Source organism: Vipera ursinii (genome assembly GCF_947247035.1).
Source record: "Vipera ursinii genome assembly, chromosome: 1".
NCBI classification, from domain to species: domain Eukaryota; kingdom Metazoa; phylum Chordata; class Lepidosauria; order Squamata; family Viperidae; genus Vipera; species Vipera ursinii.
In genome coordinates this window covers 257,349,143-257,363,484 of record NC_139512.1, presented here as the reverse complement: position 1 = coordinate 257,363,484, position 14,342 = coordinate 257,349,143, and the positions used below count along the sequence as shown (strand labels likewise).

At 42.6% G+C, this 14,342-nt stretch overlaps 1 protein-coding gene across 1 annotated transcript; it reads right to left on the bottom strand.

Moving 5' to 3' along the window:
- Positions 1 to 1,715: 1,715 nt before the first annotated feature.
- DHRS1 (dehydrogenase/reductase 1) lies at positions 1,716 to 3,625 on the bottom strand. Its single transcript, XM_083359542.1, has one exon. The coding sequence runs from the start codon at positions 3,524 to 3,526 to the stop codon at positions 2,534 to 2,536; it is 993 nt and encodes a 330-aa protein (XP_083215668.1). The 5' UTR covers positions 3,527 to 3,625; the 3' UTR covers positions 1,716 to 2,533.
- Between the last annotated feature and the right edge of the window lie 10,717 nt (positions 3,626 to 14,342).

The following is a 14,342-nucleotide window of genomic DNA, read 5'->3' as shown; positions in this document are numbered from 1 at the left end:
GCTGCCTTTTGCAATTAACTGGTAGTGATTTTGTAAATGCTGATGGTGTTCAAGTGGTGCTCCAGATGTTTGAGATTGCACCCAAAGCACCTATAACTATTGGTACTATCTTTGTTTTCTTTTGCCATAGCCGTTCTATTTTTATTTGTATATCTTTTATATTTTGTGACTTTTCCCCACTTTTATATTCTGCTGTCTCCAGGTACTGTCACATCCATTATCCAGACTTTTTTTTGTCTTTCTTATTGACAGTTGTTAAGTCTGGGGGTTATGTGGTAGGTGCTTTTCTGTCCCAGAGCACTTGTTTCTTCACTTTCTATTACTTTTTCTATTTTATGGTCCCACCAGTTTTTGTTTTCAGGCAAATGGTATTTCTTGCAGATCTTCCAATGTACTGTTGTTGGTACTTTGTCATGCCGTTGTTTGTAGTCAGTTGGTCCGATCTTGCAGCAACTAAGAGGGTGGTCCATTGTTTCTTCAGCTCTTTGCAGAGGTGGCATTTGCTAAAATGTTGCTGTCTTATTAATTTTGGCTATATGCATTTGTTCTTAAGGCATGGTCTTGTGCAATCAGAATTAGCTCTTCTGTCTCTTCAGTTTTCCTGCTCTTAGCCGTTGCCAGGTCTTGTTATCTGCTTGGCCTGTGACTTTATTATTATGGTTTGTTGCACAGTCAGCCAGATTTTCAGATTAGACAGTTTTATCCACCTATTGAATCCTTTCCCAAGGACCCAAAGTAGGCAGTTGTTTAATAATATTAAAGGTAACATTATTATAAGCTGTTCCAAGTAAAGCTGCCTTTCGCAACTGACTGATTTAGCAATTATTTTAGCATTAAGCCTCCACAGCTGCTGAGATTAATTCCACATACCATGTTCACATCTGAATCCCCAAATAAGTTTTAAAATCTATTTTCTAATTATGGTACACAATTTTCAAAAATAGAGCAGGCACAAGAACAATTAGGAGAAGATAATACAGGTATCATAGATATCCTCCTGGTTGTTTTCCCTAGTACAATCTTATAACACCAATTTCCCTCCCCTGTGGCTGTCCCTTACACTTAGGAATATCACCATATTTCATAAATCAATCTTCTATTATTTTTCCTGGCCCTTAACTATTACATTGGATGAAAAGTGCTAAGCACTGAAGTTGTAACTATTGAAAAAAAATCTTTAAGTGGCTACAAGAAAAAAAAATTTCAATTCCAAGGTAAAGCAAGTTTTTTCAGTTTTATTGATTTGTGGCCACAGAATACAATACTTAACAAGCAAGTACACACTTTATGAGAAGGATTACATCAGCTTCCTCAAACCTTTTAGGAACAAACAATGGTTGTCTTATGAAAAGAACAATTTTGCTTCTTTGAGAATTATACAGACAGCAAACTGAACAAAGGTGAGGTGTTTCCTATTTTACACACACACACACACACACACACACACACACACACACACACAGCCTGTGCTCCTTATTCAGGACTTTGTTTTAAACCCCCTTATCTGTTTCATAATGGTTTTTAGCAAATTTTCTTTCTGGAGAGCTGTCATGTTTTATAGCTTGTTCTATGTCCACTCTGAGATGGCTCTGATTACATTTGCTAATTTTTGCTGATTGGGTGTCCTGTATGGCTTAATATACTAGTGCAGGGGTAGGCAACCTGGGCTCTTTTATGACTGATGGACTTCAACTCCCAGAATTCCTGAGCCAGCTGGCTCAGGAATTCTGGGAGTTGAAGTCCATCAGTCATAAAAGAGCCCAGGTTGCCTACCCCTGTACTAGTGTCTCTGTAGGGTTTTCTTTCATCAGGACTAATTCTGCTAATATTTGACTTTGGAATGAACAGAATTCTGGAATGTCTTGAAGGCTGAAAAAAAGTACAGATAAAAGGATTTCTCCCCAAGTTTTATCTTGGGATTTCACCAGGCTCCAAGAATCCAATAAAACTGAATGGAAGAGAGGAGAGGAACCCCTTTCTTTCAGAGTTTAGATTTTTTGTTTTAAGTAAGCTTCAGAATATCACATACATGCCAAATTGACAATTGTTTTTATGGAAACAAAATATAGAAGACTGTGATACAAACAGGTTCTGGCGGAGTATATAAATGGCCTCAACATAGGTGAAAGCAAAACAAAAAGGTACTTTTTCCAGGTGTCTTGACTTCTTTCAACTATGGTATTCTTACTTGTAAGTAGCTCCATCACTTTCAAATAGGTGAATGGTTTTTTTTGATAAACCTCAAAAGCTTTCTTTTTAGATAGGACAGAAATATTAAGTAACTTAGCAGCTAATGCTGTGTCCAAAACACAAAAGCAGATTGTAGCAAATGGTGTCATAAAGCTTTTTTTTTTCCAGAGGGAAATCCTGAAGCAATTCCTCAAGAGTTTTTAGAGGGGTAAACTCCCTGCAAGAACTCAAGTCTTCCCAATTTTCAAGAGAGGAAACAGAACAAAGCAGAGCAATATTTTTTTTTCACAAAAGAAAGCTTGACCTCGTTGCAAAACATGCTCCTAAGGGGTGCGCCAGACGATTAGTCTTTTTTAGGTGGTTTAAAATCTGCTGGCTGAATGGGAGGGTAGATCGCAAACTTGCTGGAATAAAGAGTAAGGGCCCACTTAGGAAGAGTGATAAAGCGGGGAATGAACCAGAAAAGGTAAGACAGTTTGGGCATCAATTCGGTAAGGATGTCCCGAATCGAAATATAATTATAGACGTCTCGTCCATCCACGTCCTTAAACCCGTAGAGACGGGCAAGGTCTGGGGTGAGGACCACCTTGCCGCTGTGCCGCATGACCTGGGGATCCGAGGCCAAGGCCACCACGCATTTCCCGCTCACTTCGGGACTCTCTGCCTTGGTCAACCGCTCCGGCAGGTCACTGAATACTTTCTCGAAACTCCCCGCTTGCTCCTGGAGCAGTTCGGTACGAACGAGCCCGGGCCAAAGGGCCACGCAGGCCACGCCGAAGGGGCGCAACTCGACGCCACAGTCAGCCGCCAGGCGGTCGCAGGCAGCCTTGCCCACCCCGTAGGGGACGTCGAACATGTAGCGCAGCCCGCCGGGCGAGGAGACGATGACAATGAGCCCGCGTCCGGCCGGCACCATAAGCCGGGCGGCATAAACCGTGCAGAAATAGTTGCCTCTCAGGCCTGCGTTGTTGACCTGGTCCCAGAGGGAGGCCTCGCTTTCCCAGAACGGCACGCCGATCTCTTTGGAGAGGGTGGTCACCGCGGAGAAAGCGCTGTTGACCAACACGTCCAGGCGGCCGGCTTGCTCCTGCCGGACCCGCTCGAACAGCGCCGCCACCTCCTCCTCTCGGGTAGAGTCGCACACCACCGGCACGCACTTGCCCCCCCGGCCGTGCACCTCCGCCGCCGCTCGCTCCAGAGTTTCCCGGTGCCGGGAGGTGATGTAGACTGTGGCGCCCGCCTCCGATAGCTGCAGCGCGATGCCTTTGCCGATGCCCCGCGAAGCGCCGGTCACCACGCAGATGTGCCCTAGCAGAGGCTTGGTCCCGGAGGCCATGGCGGCGGCAGCAGCGGGGCAGAAAGGGGCAATTTGCTGAGCGGCTGATGAAAACAGGCGAGGCACGTCGCCGGCAGGGCCTTTTGTGGCTCTTGCTCAACTTCGCGGCGTTCCGTCCGCATTAGAAAAGGCGGGGCCTGCCGCTGGCGTCTCCTCGGTTTGACGCAAGAGCTTGTAGTAATAGAGACGGACGGTTAAAGCAAAGGGAGCCCTTGGAAGGTCGCTGTCGGGAATAACTCAGCAAGTTCTGTAGTAGTCGCACAAGCTTCAGAAGGGTGGCTGCCTTTTGTCATTTATTTAGTTAAAGCCTGCATTTCCAAAAGCCTGAGACGGTATCGGGGAAAATCCCCCTTCATGCTAGCCCCGCAATAATCATCCTGAGTTTCCAAGGCTAGGAAAAGAAACCTGTAGTCTCCAGTGCTAGTAAACCCACCTTAACTCTTAGTTTTTATGTGTTTTATCAACGGCAAGTTTTAGCCGATTTCCTCACCCCCACCCCCCTATCTGTTCATATTAAATGGGAGCCCTTGGCTGAGTTAAGAAGCCTATGAAGTTTACAGTAACTATTTACCTATCTGTTTATATCCTGCCTGTTTGGTTCGAATTGACGAGGACTCAGAGTGGTTAACACTGAACGAGTTTATTGAATACACAAAGTCAACTGTCAAATGTCAAATGTTGCAACCCTTTTATAGAGAAAGCGTTTGAACTGTAACCAATACAAACAGTCTGTTTTCCCGCTCCTTGGTTGTGGCGTCCAATGATTGCACCTTATTTTCCCGCTTTAAACCTTGCAAAGCTGCACAGTGTTTGCAATATCTTTCATGGCTTATTGCTAACTATTTACATACACAACACCCCTTACCCCCCAGTTGGTGTCATTTCTTTACAAAATCCATTAGGTATTTTGGTGGCCTATGTATTCTAGAAGGGTATCTGTTACTTTGGCTGCTAGGGACCCTTCTTCCTGGTTGACTGCTTGGCTGCTGGTTACTATGCTGGTTACTACTAGACCTGGGCTCAGGGTTACTGGCTTCAGATGTACTGCCTTGTGTATTAGGTTGTGTTTGGGATTCAGTTGTCACTGGCCTACTTCGCAGGGGTATTTCCCAATCAATTGGACTGAATTGTTGTTGATGGGCATCAGGAAATATGTCATCTTGCCCAACCACTACACCACTTTCTGGCCTAATGTTATCTGTACTGTTTGCCCTAACTGAGCTTTGGTCCCCCTCAGCTGGCACACACCCACTAGATCTTTTCCTCAGCTGGTCTATGTGTCTTTTACAGACCCTATTCCCTTCCCCCTCAATGATGTATGATAGGGGACCTAAGATTTCAGTTACCACCCCAGGAATCCATTTATCCCCTTGGGCGTAGTTCCTGGCCCAAATCAAGTCCCCCACTTCAAATGTTCTGTTAGGAATGTCTAATTCAATGTTTGGTTGGAGTCGGTCAGGGTGTAGTCTGTCCAACTTGGTCAAGATTTTTCTTCCCCACCTCATTTCAGCTGGACTTTTCCCTGTAGCCGAACAAGGGGTTGTGTGTTGAGCCAACAAGAACTCAGCTAGTCTCTGATGCCAGTCACCTCGAATGATTCTTTTAAGCGCGTCCTTCGTGGTCCTCACGTTCCTTTCAGCCAATCCGTTGGTGGAGGGGTGGAAGGGTGCAGAAGTCTTATGCTTAATCGAGTTGGCCTTGAGGAAATCCTGAAATTCAATAGATGTGAATTGTGGCCCGTTATCAGACACTATTAAATCCGGCAACCCATGAGTGGCAAAGAGGCCCCTTAATGCCTGTATTGTTCTGCCTGCCGTTACTGAACTGACCGGTACTACTTCTAGCCATCTAGAGTAGCTGTCGACCACTACAAGGAACGTTAACCCCTGGAAAGGTCCAGCGAAGTCAATATGAATCCTGGACCAAGGATTCCTAGCTAGCTCCCATTTATGTGTGCGGATGTGTTGTTGTTCAGGCCTGGAACGTTGGCACAGATGGCAATTGGCAACGCATTCCTCAATGTCTTGGTCCAATCCTGGCCACCACAAGTGACTCCTAGCCAGGGCCTTCATCCTTACTATTCCGGGGTGTCCCTCATGCAATTCAAATAGAATAGCTGATTTGTGGATTTCTGGAATTACTACACGAGTTCCCCAAAGTAAGCAACCCATATGAACTGATAGTTCATCTTTCCTTCTGAAAAATGGACTGTATTTTACGTCCGGGTTGGCGTTGGGCCAACCGCTCATGACCCAGGCCATTACTCTCCTTAAGATGAGGTCCTTATTGGTTGCCTCAGCTATGTCTTTAGCAGTTAGGGGCAGATCAGGAATATCTTGTAGGGACATTACTTGTCCCACTGGGGCAGGGTCCTCCTCTGTTGTGCTAAGGGGCAATCTGCTAAGAGCGTCTGCATGACCCATGTCCTTACCTGGTCGGTATTGGAGGGAAAATGAATATGCTGAGAGGAAAATGGACCATCTCAGCATCCTGGGAGACATAATTTGGGGAGTCTGTTTATCTGTGGTAAACAGTCCCAGCAGGGGTTTGTGGTCTGTCAGTATTGTAAAGTTCCTGCCATACAGGTAGTCGTGGAACTTTTTAACTCCTGCCACTATGGCTAAAGCTTCCCGGTCAATTTGAGCATAGTTCCGCTCTGCCTTGGTTAGTGTGCGGGAGTAGTAAGCAATGGGTCTTTGCATTCCCTGGGTGTCTAAATGGCTGATTACTGCCCCAACGCCATAAGGCGAAGCATCGCACGCCAGGTAGATTGGTCTGTTTTCTATAAAGTGGGTTACAGTTGAGCTACTGGAAAGGATATCTTTTAAGGTCTGGAAACTCGCTTTGTGCTTGTCTTGCCAATGCCAAGGGGTCTTCTTATCTAAAAGCCTGTGCAGTGGTTCTGCAATGGCAGCCTTATGTGGCACAAAAGTGTGATAAAAATTTACCAAGCCTAGGAAGGCCTGTAGCTCAGCCTTGTTCCTTGGTTCAGGCGCCCCTTTTATTGCTTTAATTTTTTCAGGGGTAGGGTGGACTCCGCTTTTGTCAATCCTGAACCCCAAAAAATCAGTGGATTTAACCCCTATGCTACATTTTTCCTTTTTTAATTTTAATCCAGCCTTTCTAAATCTACCCAGTACCTGTTCCAGTCGCTCTACTAACATTCCTTCATCTTTTCCAGCTATTAGGACATCATCAAAGTAAGGGCATACTCCAGGTATGCCCTTTAAGGTCCTCTCCATCACTTCTTGAAAGATGCCAGGAGCTGCTGCAATTCCAAATTGCAGTCTGTGGACTCGGAACGCCCCCTTGTGGGTAACAATTGTCTGTGCCTCTGCCGCCTCTTTGGAAACAGTCAACTGTAAGTACGCATGCGCCAAGTCGAGCTTGGCGAAGATGGCGGCATCCTGGATCGTGGTGAGGACCTGCTTCACCGTCGGGACCGGGTAAGCATGCTTTTTCATTCCAATGTTGAGGGTCGCCTTGTAGTCGGCGCAGATCCTCACATCCCCATTGGGTTTGAGGGGTGTGACGATCGGCGTCTCCCACAAACCGCCCTCGACAGGTTCTAAAACTCCGAGGCCTACAAGCCGGTCGAGCTCGGCCTCGATTTTTTCTTTTAAGGCAAAAGGTACCCTCCGGGCCTTTAGCCTGATTGGATTTACTGAGGGGTCTAGGTTAAAATTAATGGGGGGCCCTTTGTACTTGCCTAGAGATCCATCGAATACGTCTGCAAATTCTTTGCAGACGGATTCGAGGGTCTTATTTCTAATCACAGAATTTATTCCCCCTATCCAAATTCCCAGGGCAGGAAACCAATTAAGCCCTATTAAGCTAGTCCTATTCCCCTCCGTAACTACCAAATCTAAGACCCCCTTAAACCCCTTAAAGTTTACTCTAAGGCTGGTCTTTCCTTTTACGATTATTGGACTTTTTTGGAAGTCCATTAATTGAATATTTGTGGGACTAAGTGGAATTCTTTTTCCGCTTAGTTGTTCAATTTTCTCAAGGGTTTCAGTGGAAATTATCGACACTGAAGCCCCGGAGTCAATTTCCATTCTGCAAGGAACCCCTTGCAGAAGGACTGTGATTTTTAATTTTCCGTCCGGAAAATTGTGCCCCCTTCCCTGCCGTCTCCGATTGACTCGGGCCACCTCCCTTAGGTTTGGAAATTTCGCCCGGGATCTAGGGGTCTCCTTGCCACTAGCATTGGGGGTTACCTTACCCTCTGGCCACACATCGACTTCATTCAGACGGGAGTCCCGGACGCGGTTTCTGCAGATGGCCTGGATGTGGCCGGTCTTGCCGCAAGCCCTGCACTTGGCGGTGCGGAATCGGCAGGAAGCGCGGGGATGGTTGCCGCCGCAGCTGCCACATCGGTTCTGGGTGTCGTTGTCGCGCGGTCTGGTTGCGGTGTCCCGCCACGGTCGTTGTGCCCCGGTCGGTGGTCTTTGCGGTGTTGCGGGTTGTTGCCGGCGGCCGGGTTCAGGCCCCTCGCTTCTAGGTTGTCTGGGTGCCATCTTTCCAAATCGCCTGGAGACTTCGGCGATCTCTTCCTCCCACTGCTGATCCACCTCCCCGCAGTCCACATAGCCCTCTTGGTTAATTTCAGGTGCTGTCGCCATGCTACTGCGGGGGGGGTCGCGATACCCGGTTGACTCATACGTTAGGAGTTCGTCGAGCACTTCCTGTAAATCGCCGGTAGGTTTGGCGATTATTCTATTTTGTAATTGTTCATCGCGTAAGCCCAGCACGACTCTGTCCCGAATCCTAATTTCTAAATTATCGTATTTGCAACGTACTGCGGCTTCCCTGACGGCAGCGACGAATTTCTGTATGGACTCCCCCGGTCTCTGATTTCTCTTCTCGAAGATGCGCCGCCAAAAAAGTTCGGACCTTCGGGGAGTAAAGTGAACCTTTAGTTTTGCAAGGAGGTCGGCATAGGGCACGCTGGAGACTGGTTGTGGCTGGCACAGCCCGACAGCGACTCTGTAGACCGGTGTGCCGCAAATTGTCAAAAGTGCCGCCGCTTTTTTTCGGTCGTCAGTGATTCCGTTCACTAACAGGAATCCTTCGACTTGACCAATGTATTCTTCCCAATCTTCGGGGAAGTTAGGGTCAAATTCCTTTAGTGACCCGATTTGCGCCATTCGGAGAATTTTTTTTCCTATTCTGCCGCGGCCGCTCGGTTGACTGTGACTCGCTCTGACTTTGCCGCCTTCACGACAATTCTTCCTAATCTCTGGTCTTCTGTCAATCCCACCTTCGTCGCCAGTTGTTTGGTTCGAATTGACGAGGACTCAGAGTGGTTAACACTGAACGAGTTTATTGAATACACAAAGTCAACTGTCAAATGTCAAATGTTGCAACCCTTTTATAGAGAAAGCGTTTGAACTGTAACCAATACAAACAGTCTGTTTTCCCGCTCCTTGGTTGTGGCGTCCAATGATTGCACCTTATTTTCCCGCTTTAAACCTTGCAAAGCTGCACAGTGTTTGCAATATCTTTCATGGCTTATTGCTAACTATTTACATACACAACACTGCCTTTATAAGTTATAAATAACACAACATACGAACATACCTAATACTCTTTCCTCCTCCTATTTTTCCCATAATAACAACCCTATGAGGTGGGTTGGGCTGAGCAAGAAAGACTGAGCCAGTCAACCAACTGCCTTTCATACCTAAGTAGGACTAAAACGGACCACTTGCAACTTCTGGTCGAGCCTTAGGCTGACAACTAATTGGCTTACTTTGAGTTAGTCATTCTCTCAGTCCACAACACCTGACTCTGGAGATAAATAAGCCAGTTGGTCAATTCCTATTACAATGAGTGGATTAAGATTTGATCCGAGAAAAGCAAATTCTGAACTTGTAAAAAAAATCCCATACAGAGAAATGAGCAGAATTTGTAAATACAGAAAAAGGAGGAGCAGTGCAGACATGTTATAGAATACAGAAATTGAATTAAAATTTAACTGAATCATAGTGTGGGAAGAATCCAGAGAAAGAAATATTTTGGGAAATATTAAAAAGACACAATATATTTCCCCAAAGGCAGAATATATTTCCCCAAAGGATTTTAAAGGCAGAAACCAATTCCCCCCACCCTCAAAAGTCTCTCTGCCCCAAACAGAAACCAGGTCTGCAGAAATGCTGGTGTGATAATCTTGTCAGAAAGATTGGAGCCAGGAAGCTTGGATTAGAAAGACAAAGATCCCTAGAATCAACAGTCCCTCACACAAAAAAATCCAAGTCATCAGCCACAGCTCCAGGGAAGCAGGATATAACTCACCACCATCAGAATACCAGAAAGATACCCTCAGACACAGGTCAAAGTTCATGCCACAGGAACAACTCCAAACAAAAGCTCAAGAAGGTATAAAAACCCACCACTCCCACATAAATGTGGTCAGCTTTCCCACAGCCCTCTTTCGTCTGGCTCTGCTCTTTAATAAACCACAACTTTCTAAAGCAGTCTCCATTTTGCTTATTCCCAGCTTGGACCGGACCCTGAAGAAGATTTTTCTTTCAATAATATTTTTATCCCTGCCTTTTATATTTTCATACTATTAGATCAAGCTGTCTTCCTACTTTGTTCTAGCACTATTATGTTTTTTATTTATGCATGCATCATCATGTACATAATAGGATGCCAGAGGGCTTAGCATCTACTGCTGTGAAAGAAGTTCATCATCGACAGTCTTTTCTGTGTCTTACTAATTCAGCAGAGCAATGGACAGCCTACAATTAAAGCAATAGTCAGATTTTACTGACAGACGTTTAGCAAAGAAAGCAGGATTCTAATTACAGGTAGTCCTCGCTTAACAACCATTTGTTCAGCAAAAGTTCGGTTATTGCAGCACTAAACAGATGCCTGTGCTTGAAGTTACAACCATTGCAGCTCCTCTATGGACACATGATTACTCGCATTTATGACAAGGTGAACTTCAATTCTTTTTCCATCTATCTTCTCACCCCATCTCTGCCCTTTTGGTTGCTCTGCATTTCCTCATCACTGCCACCCCACAGTTGATCTTCACTGTCTTCTTTCTCCTGCTGCTGACTCAGCATATGTTACCTGGCCCTTCACAAGTACAGCTGGGTTAGGGAAAGTTGTTGCTGCATACAGCTTTGTGAGCTTCCCTTGACTTGTGACTTACTGGCAGTTCCTCACTGACTTTGCTTGTTGAAAATTGGTAGGAAATTGTCAGGAGATTCTGGCTTAACAACCCAAAATATTTGCTTAATGACAACAATGAAGACTGCCAAAATTGCCATCACTAAGCAATGCAGTCATGTGATGTTGTGCTTTACAACTGCACTGCTTAGCAGCAGAAATTTTAGTCTCAATTACCATCCTTAACTGAGGACCATCTATAGGTATAAGCTTCATTTGTAGCATTGGTTAAGTTGGCACTGATCCATTTGGAAAAAATTTGCTAGACGCCTTCCAAAATTGCAATATAATATTAGAGAAGTAAGGCTGCCTAAGTATACCAGTGTAAAAGGAACAAGCTTACACTCTTTCTGGTGTTTTATCAGGATAGAGTGTTTGAGGACAATCATGTCACCTGTAGAGAATATTTCATGGAAAGATCAGGACACTGAGAATGGTGCCAGTGGACCTTCAGTGTAACTCAAGAATCAGTTTAGTTCTTTGAATTCCTGACCATATTTAGAATGGAATGAAACATTAATTAACCTCAAATCAGTTTCTATCACAACAGCACTTTGGAAATTGGGGTATAAAAATGATAATTGGTTTGATCAGAATTGGGCACAGATGAAAAAGCATGTAGAAAAAGTAAAAACCTCCCTTCAGAGGCCCAAATACATCTCTTAAAGAGCTTAAAGGTCCAATATAAATCTCGTAAAAAATGGCACTGAGTCTTGATAGACATCAGTCAGAATGAGAGATTCTTCCCCTTTCTTGTATATCACCAGAGGATCAGGAAAATCACTGCCCCGACTCCAGTTAATCTAGTACTAATTCAAGCTTGAAAAAAAAATATTCCAAATAGTTATATGTAGGCCTATTTTGTGACATGAGTGAGAGCCAGCCTGATTTGAGCAAGTGCATACTTGGCCATCAGTTTCAGTGCAAGAGGCATCCTGATTGATTGAATATCTTAAAGCCAATAGGCTCCAGATGCTGATTGTGTTATACCTGAGATCGTTAAAAAATAATCTGTGGTGGAATGTAATACAGAGTCCCGGAAAGGAGAGGCCCTCTCCCAGAGGGTAAACAGAAAGCAAAGCTCAGAGTCTTTGATATAAAGGAAAAGGGCAAAGGCGGGATCCTTCTTAATATTTCACAAAGTATACATAGTAATGCAGGTTATTGCTTTAATCTGGCAAGATTTATGTAAGCATTTACCGTATGTAAGGAATCAAGAATGACACACAGAGTTACATTTGAGTAGTTTATTATGTTGACCTATTAAGGGAAATCTTATGAAAATAGTCTTTTTATTCTGAACAGTACAATGTATAAATTGCATTACAAAAACCCAACTTTTCATTTTCATAATTGTTACTCATGTAGATCTATACAGCAAGGCAAAAGGAGCAAGTTTCCACTTACAGAAAGTTATATTTACTCTCTCCTTCTTGCACCATATTGGCAGAGACAGGGTAAGGCCATCAAAGAAAATACAGCTTATCCTTAAAGACTGTTATTACCTTCTTTGGTTAATAGCCACAGTGGTCCCCAAGATCCATCATACTCACATACCAGTATTACAACATTGACTTCCTTCTCTCCACAGGACACATTACAGACTGAACAATTTAATAATTTATTCAGTGAAGAGAAGCTAGAATTGAATGGTTGATAGCCAATTGCCAAATGATCTGAAAATTCACAAGCATAAAAAGGATTAAAAAAACAAAAACAAATCATCATTACAATAAGCAAATAAACATTGGGCGTTTAAATTGCAGCCTCTGCTAACACATTTATAGTAATGCTATTATCCATTAAATCCTAAGGAACTCCTTAAATTCCTCACGATCCTTTCCATCAGAGATGATGCCAACATATATCTTTATTTTATTTTTTTTAACATTTAATTGCACAACCTTCTCCATCTCCCAGGAATATGTAGCAGCTATAACAATTCCAACTTGCTTGTTTTTCTTTTGATTAGACTGAAACCCTTAAATGTAACATTTTAAGTTATGGTTTTAACAGTTGTATAAATAATTCCACTTTCTCAAGGTTATTTTTTCTTGGGGATCATTGCTGAATGGTTGAAACAAAGAGCTTATGAAGTGAGGGATCTTGACAATCTGTCTATGCACCAGCTGCTAGCATTAAAATGGAAAAATAGTCTAATTTCTCTTTTATTGCAGATGCTCTTATGTTGGTAGGAAAAAGGCAACATGTAGAATTACTTGATTTTAAAAGGCTTAATTTTGCAGCAAATTTGGTGAGAAAAATTAGCACCTTGAGGCACTAGAGATTCCAAAGTCAGGGATAGTGATATATTCATAGTCACGTACCCAAAATCTGGTAAGAATTCTGTAATATGATATGAGCAATGTCTATTTGGATTTTTTTATTATTTTTTATTAGTTTTCCAATATTACAATAATATCTTTAAAAAGCAAGGTGGTGTCTGGGTTACAATAGTTCCATTTCAGACAAATACATACTATTACAAATCTCCAAGTTGTTGTAACCAATAATTACTCTTTTTACCTTTAATACATACTATCTCTTATCTAAATTAACAGACTTCTCATTGCTACCCATCAGTCATTTAGTAGTTTTCTTATATTTATCAATATTTTAGTATATTTTATATTTTAACTTTCCATCTTTAAAACGTCAAATACCTTATATATTTTTCTAGCTTTAATTTTACATTGATATTGAAATTAAACATTTAAGATTTCTCATTTTCATATTGCTAAATAACCTCCTTTCCCTTTATACAATTTTCTCCAATACCTAGTAATGTAATCCAGTTCTTATTTATATCATTTCCATATCTATATCAGTCATACAATATTTAGAATAGTAGTCATTAAAATACCAATTGCAAGGGGGAGAAAAAAGAGGACAATGCAATATTCTTGTTTCTCATTTATAGTTTCCACATACTAAAAATTAACCAAAATTTCTTCCATTTCAACATTTAATACATCCTCTCATGTCTCTACATCCAAGTATATTAGTTACATTCTATCACTTTTAGCATATATACATGTTAACCCATATCATTTAAAGAACTCAATATTTCAATGTTAGTATTCATACATCTGTATTTTTTTTATTTTTTTTAGTTAATCAGTATTTTTGTCTACTCATCGAAACGATCTCTCGTAATCCCAATACAGTCCTGTATATTTTGGTATTATCTATTTCAGGCCTCTTAAAAATGTTCATATTTCTTCAATCTTATTCTTGCTTTCTTCCTTTGCCATGTCATTTTTCACTTCTTTGCCTCAGGGTCATCAAAGCATTCTTGTGTTGCTATATCATATTGAAGTGGCCCTCCAGTCTCCACTTTTGAAGGATTGAAGAGTCTGCTAACAGCACCAAATCTTCTCATTATTTTCACCTCTTGATATAATTATACTGGTCTAAATAAAATTTTTCCCATCATTTCTCCTTTATAATCTTCAAAAGCCTGTATTTGTTGAATATTTAATTCTTCTGCCAATGTATTTGATTGTTCAATTTCTTCTGTTAAGTTCTGTCCCAATAAAATATTAGTTGTAGTCACAGTTAGAGTTTGAGTTTGTTTCATCGAGATGCTTTCTAATTCTTTCCCAAAAGCGTATTTCGTCGCCAGCTGTAGAAA

Coding starts and splice junctions, on each gene's coding strand:
- DHRS1 (XM_083359542.1), bottom strand. CDS start 3,526: ATGGCCTCCGGGACCAAGCCTCTGCTAGGGCACATCTGCGTGGTGACC.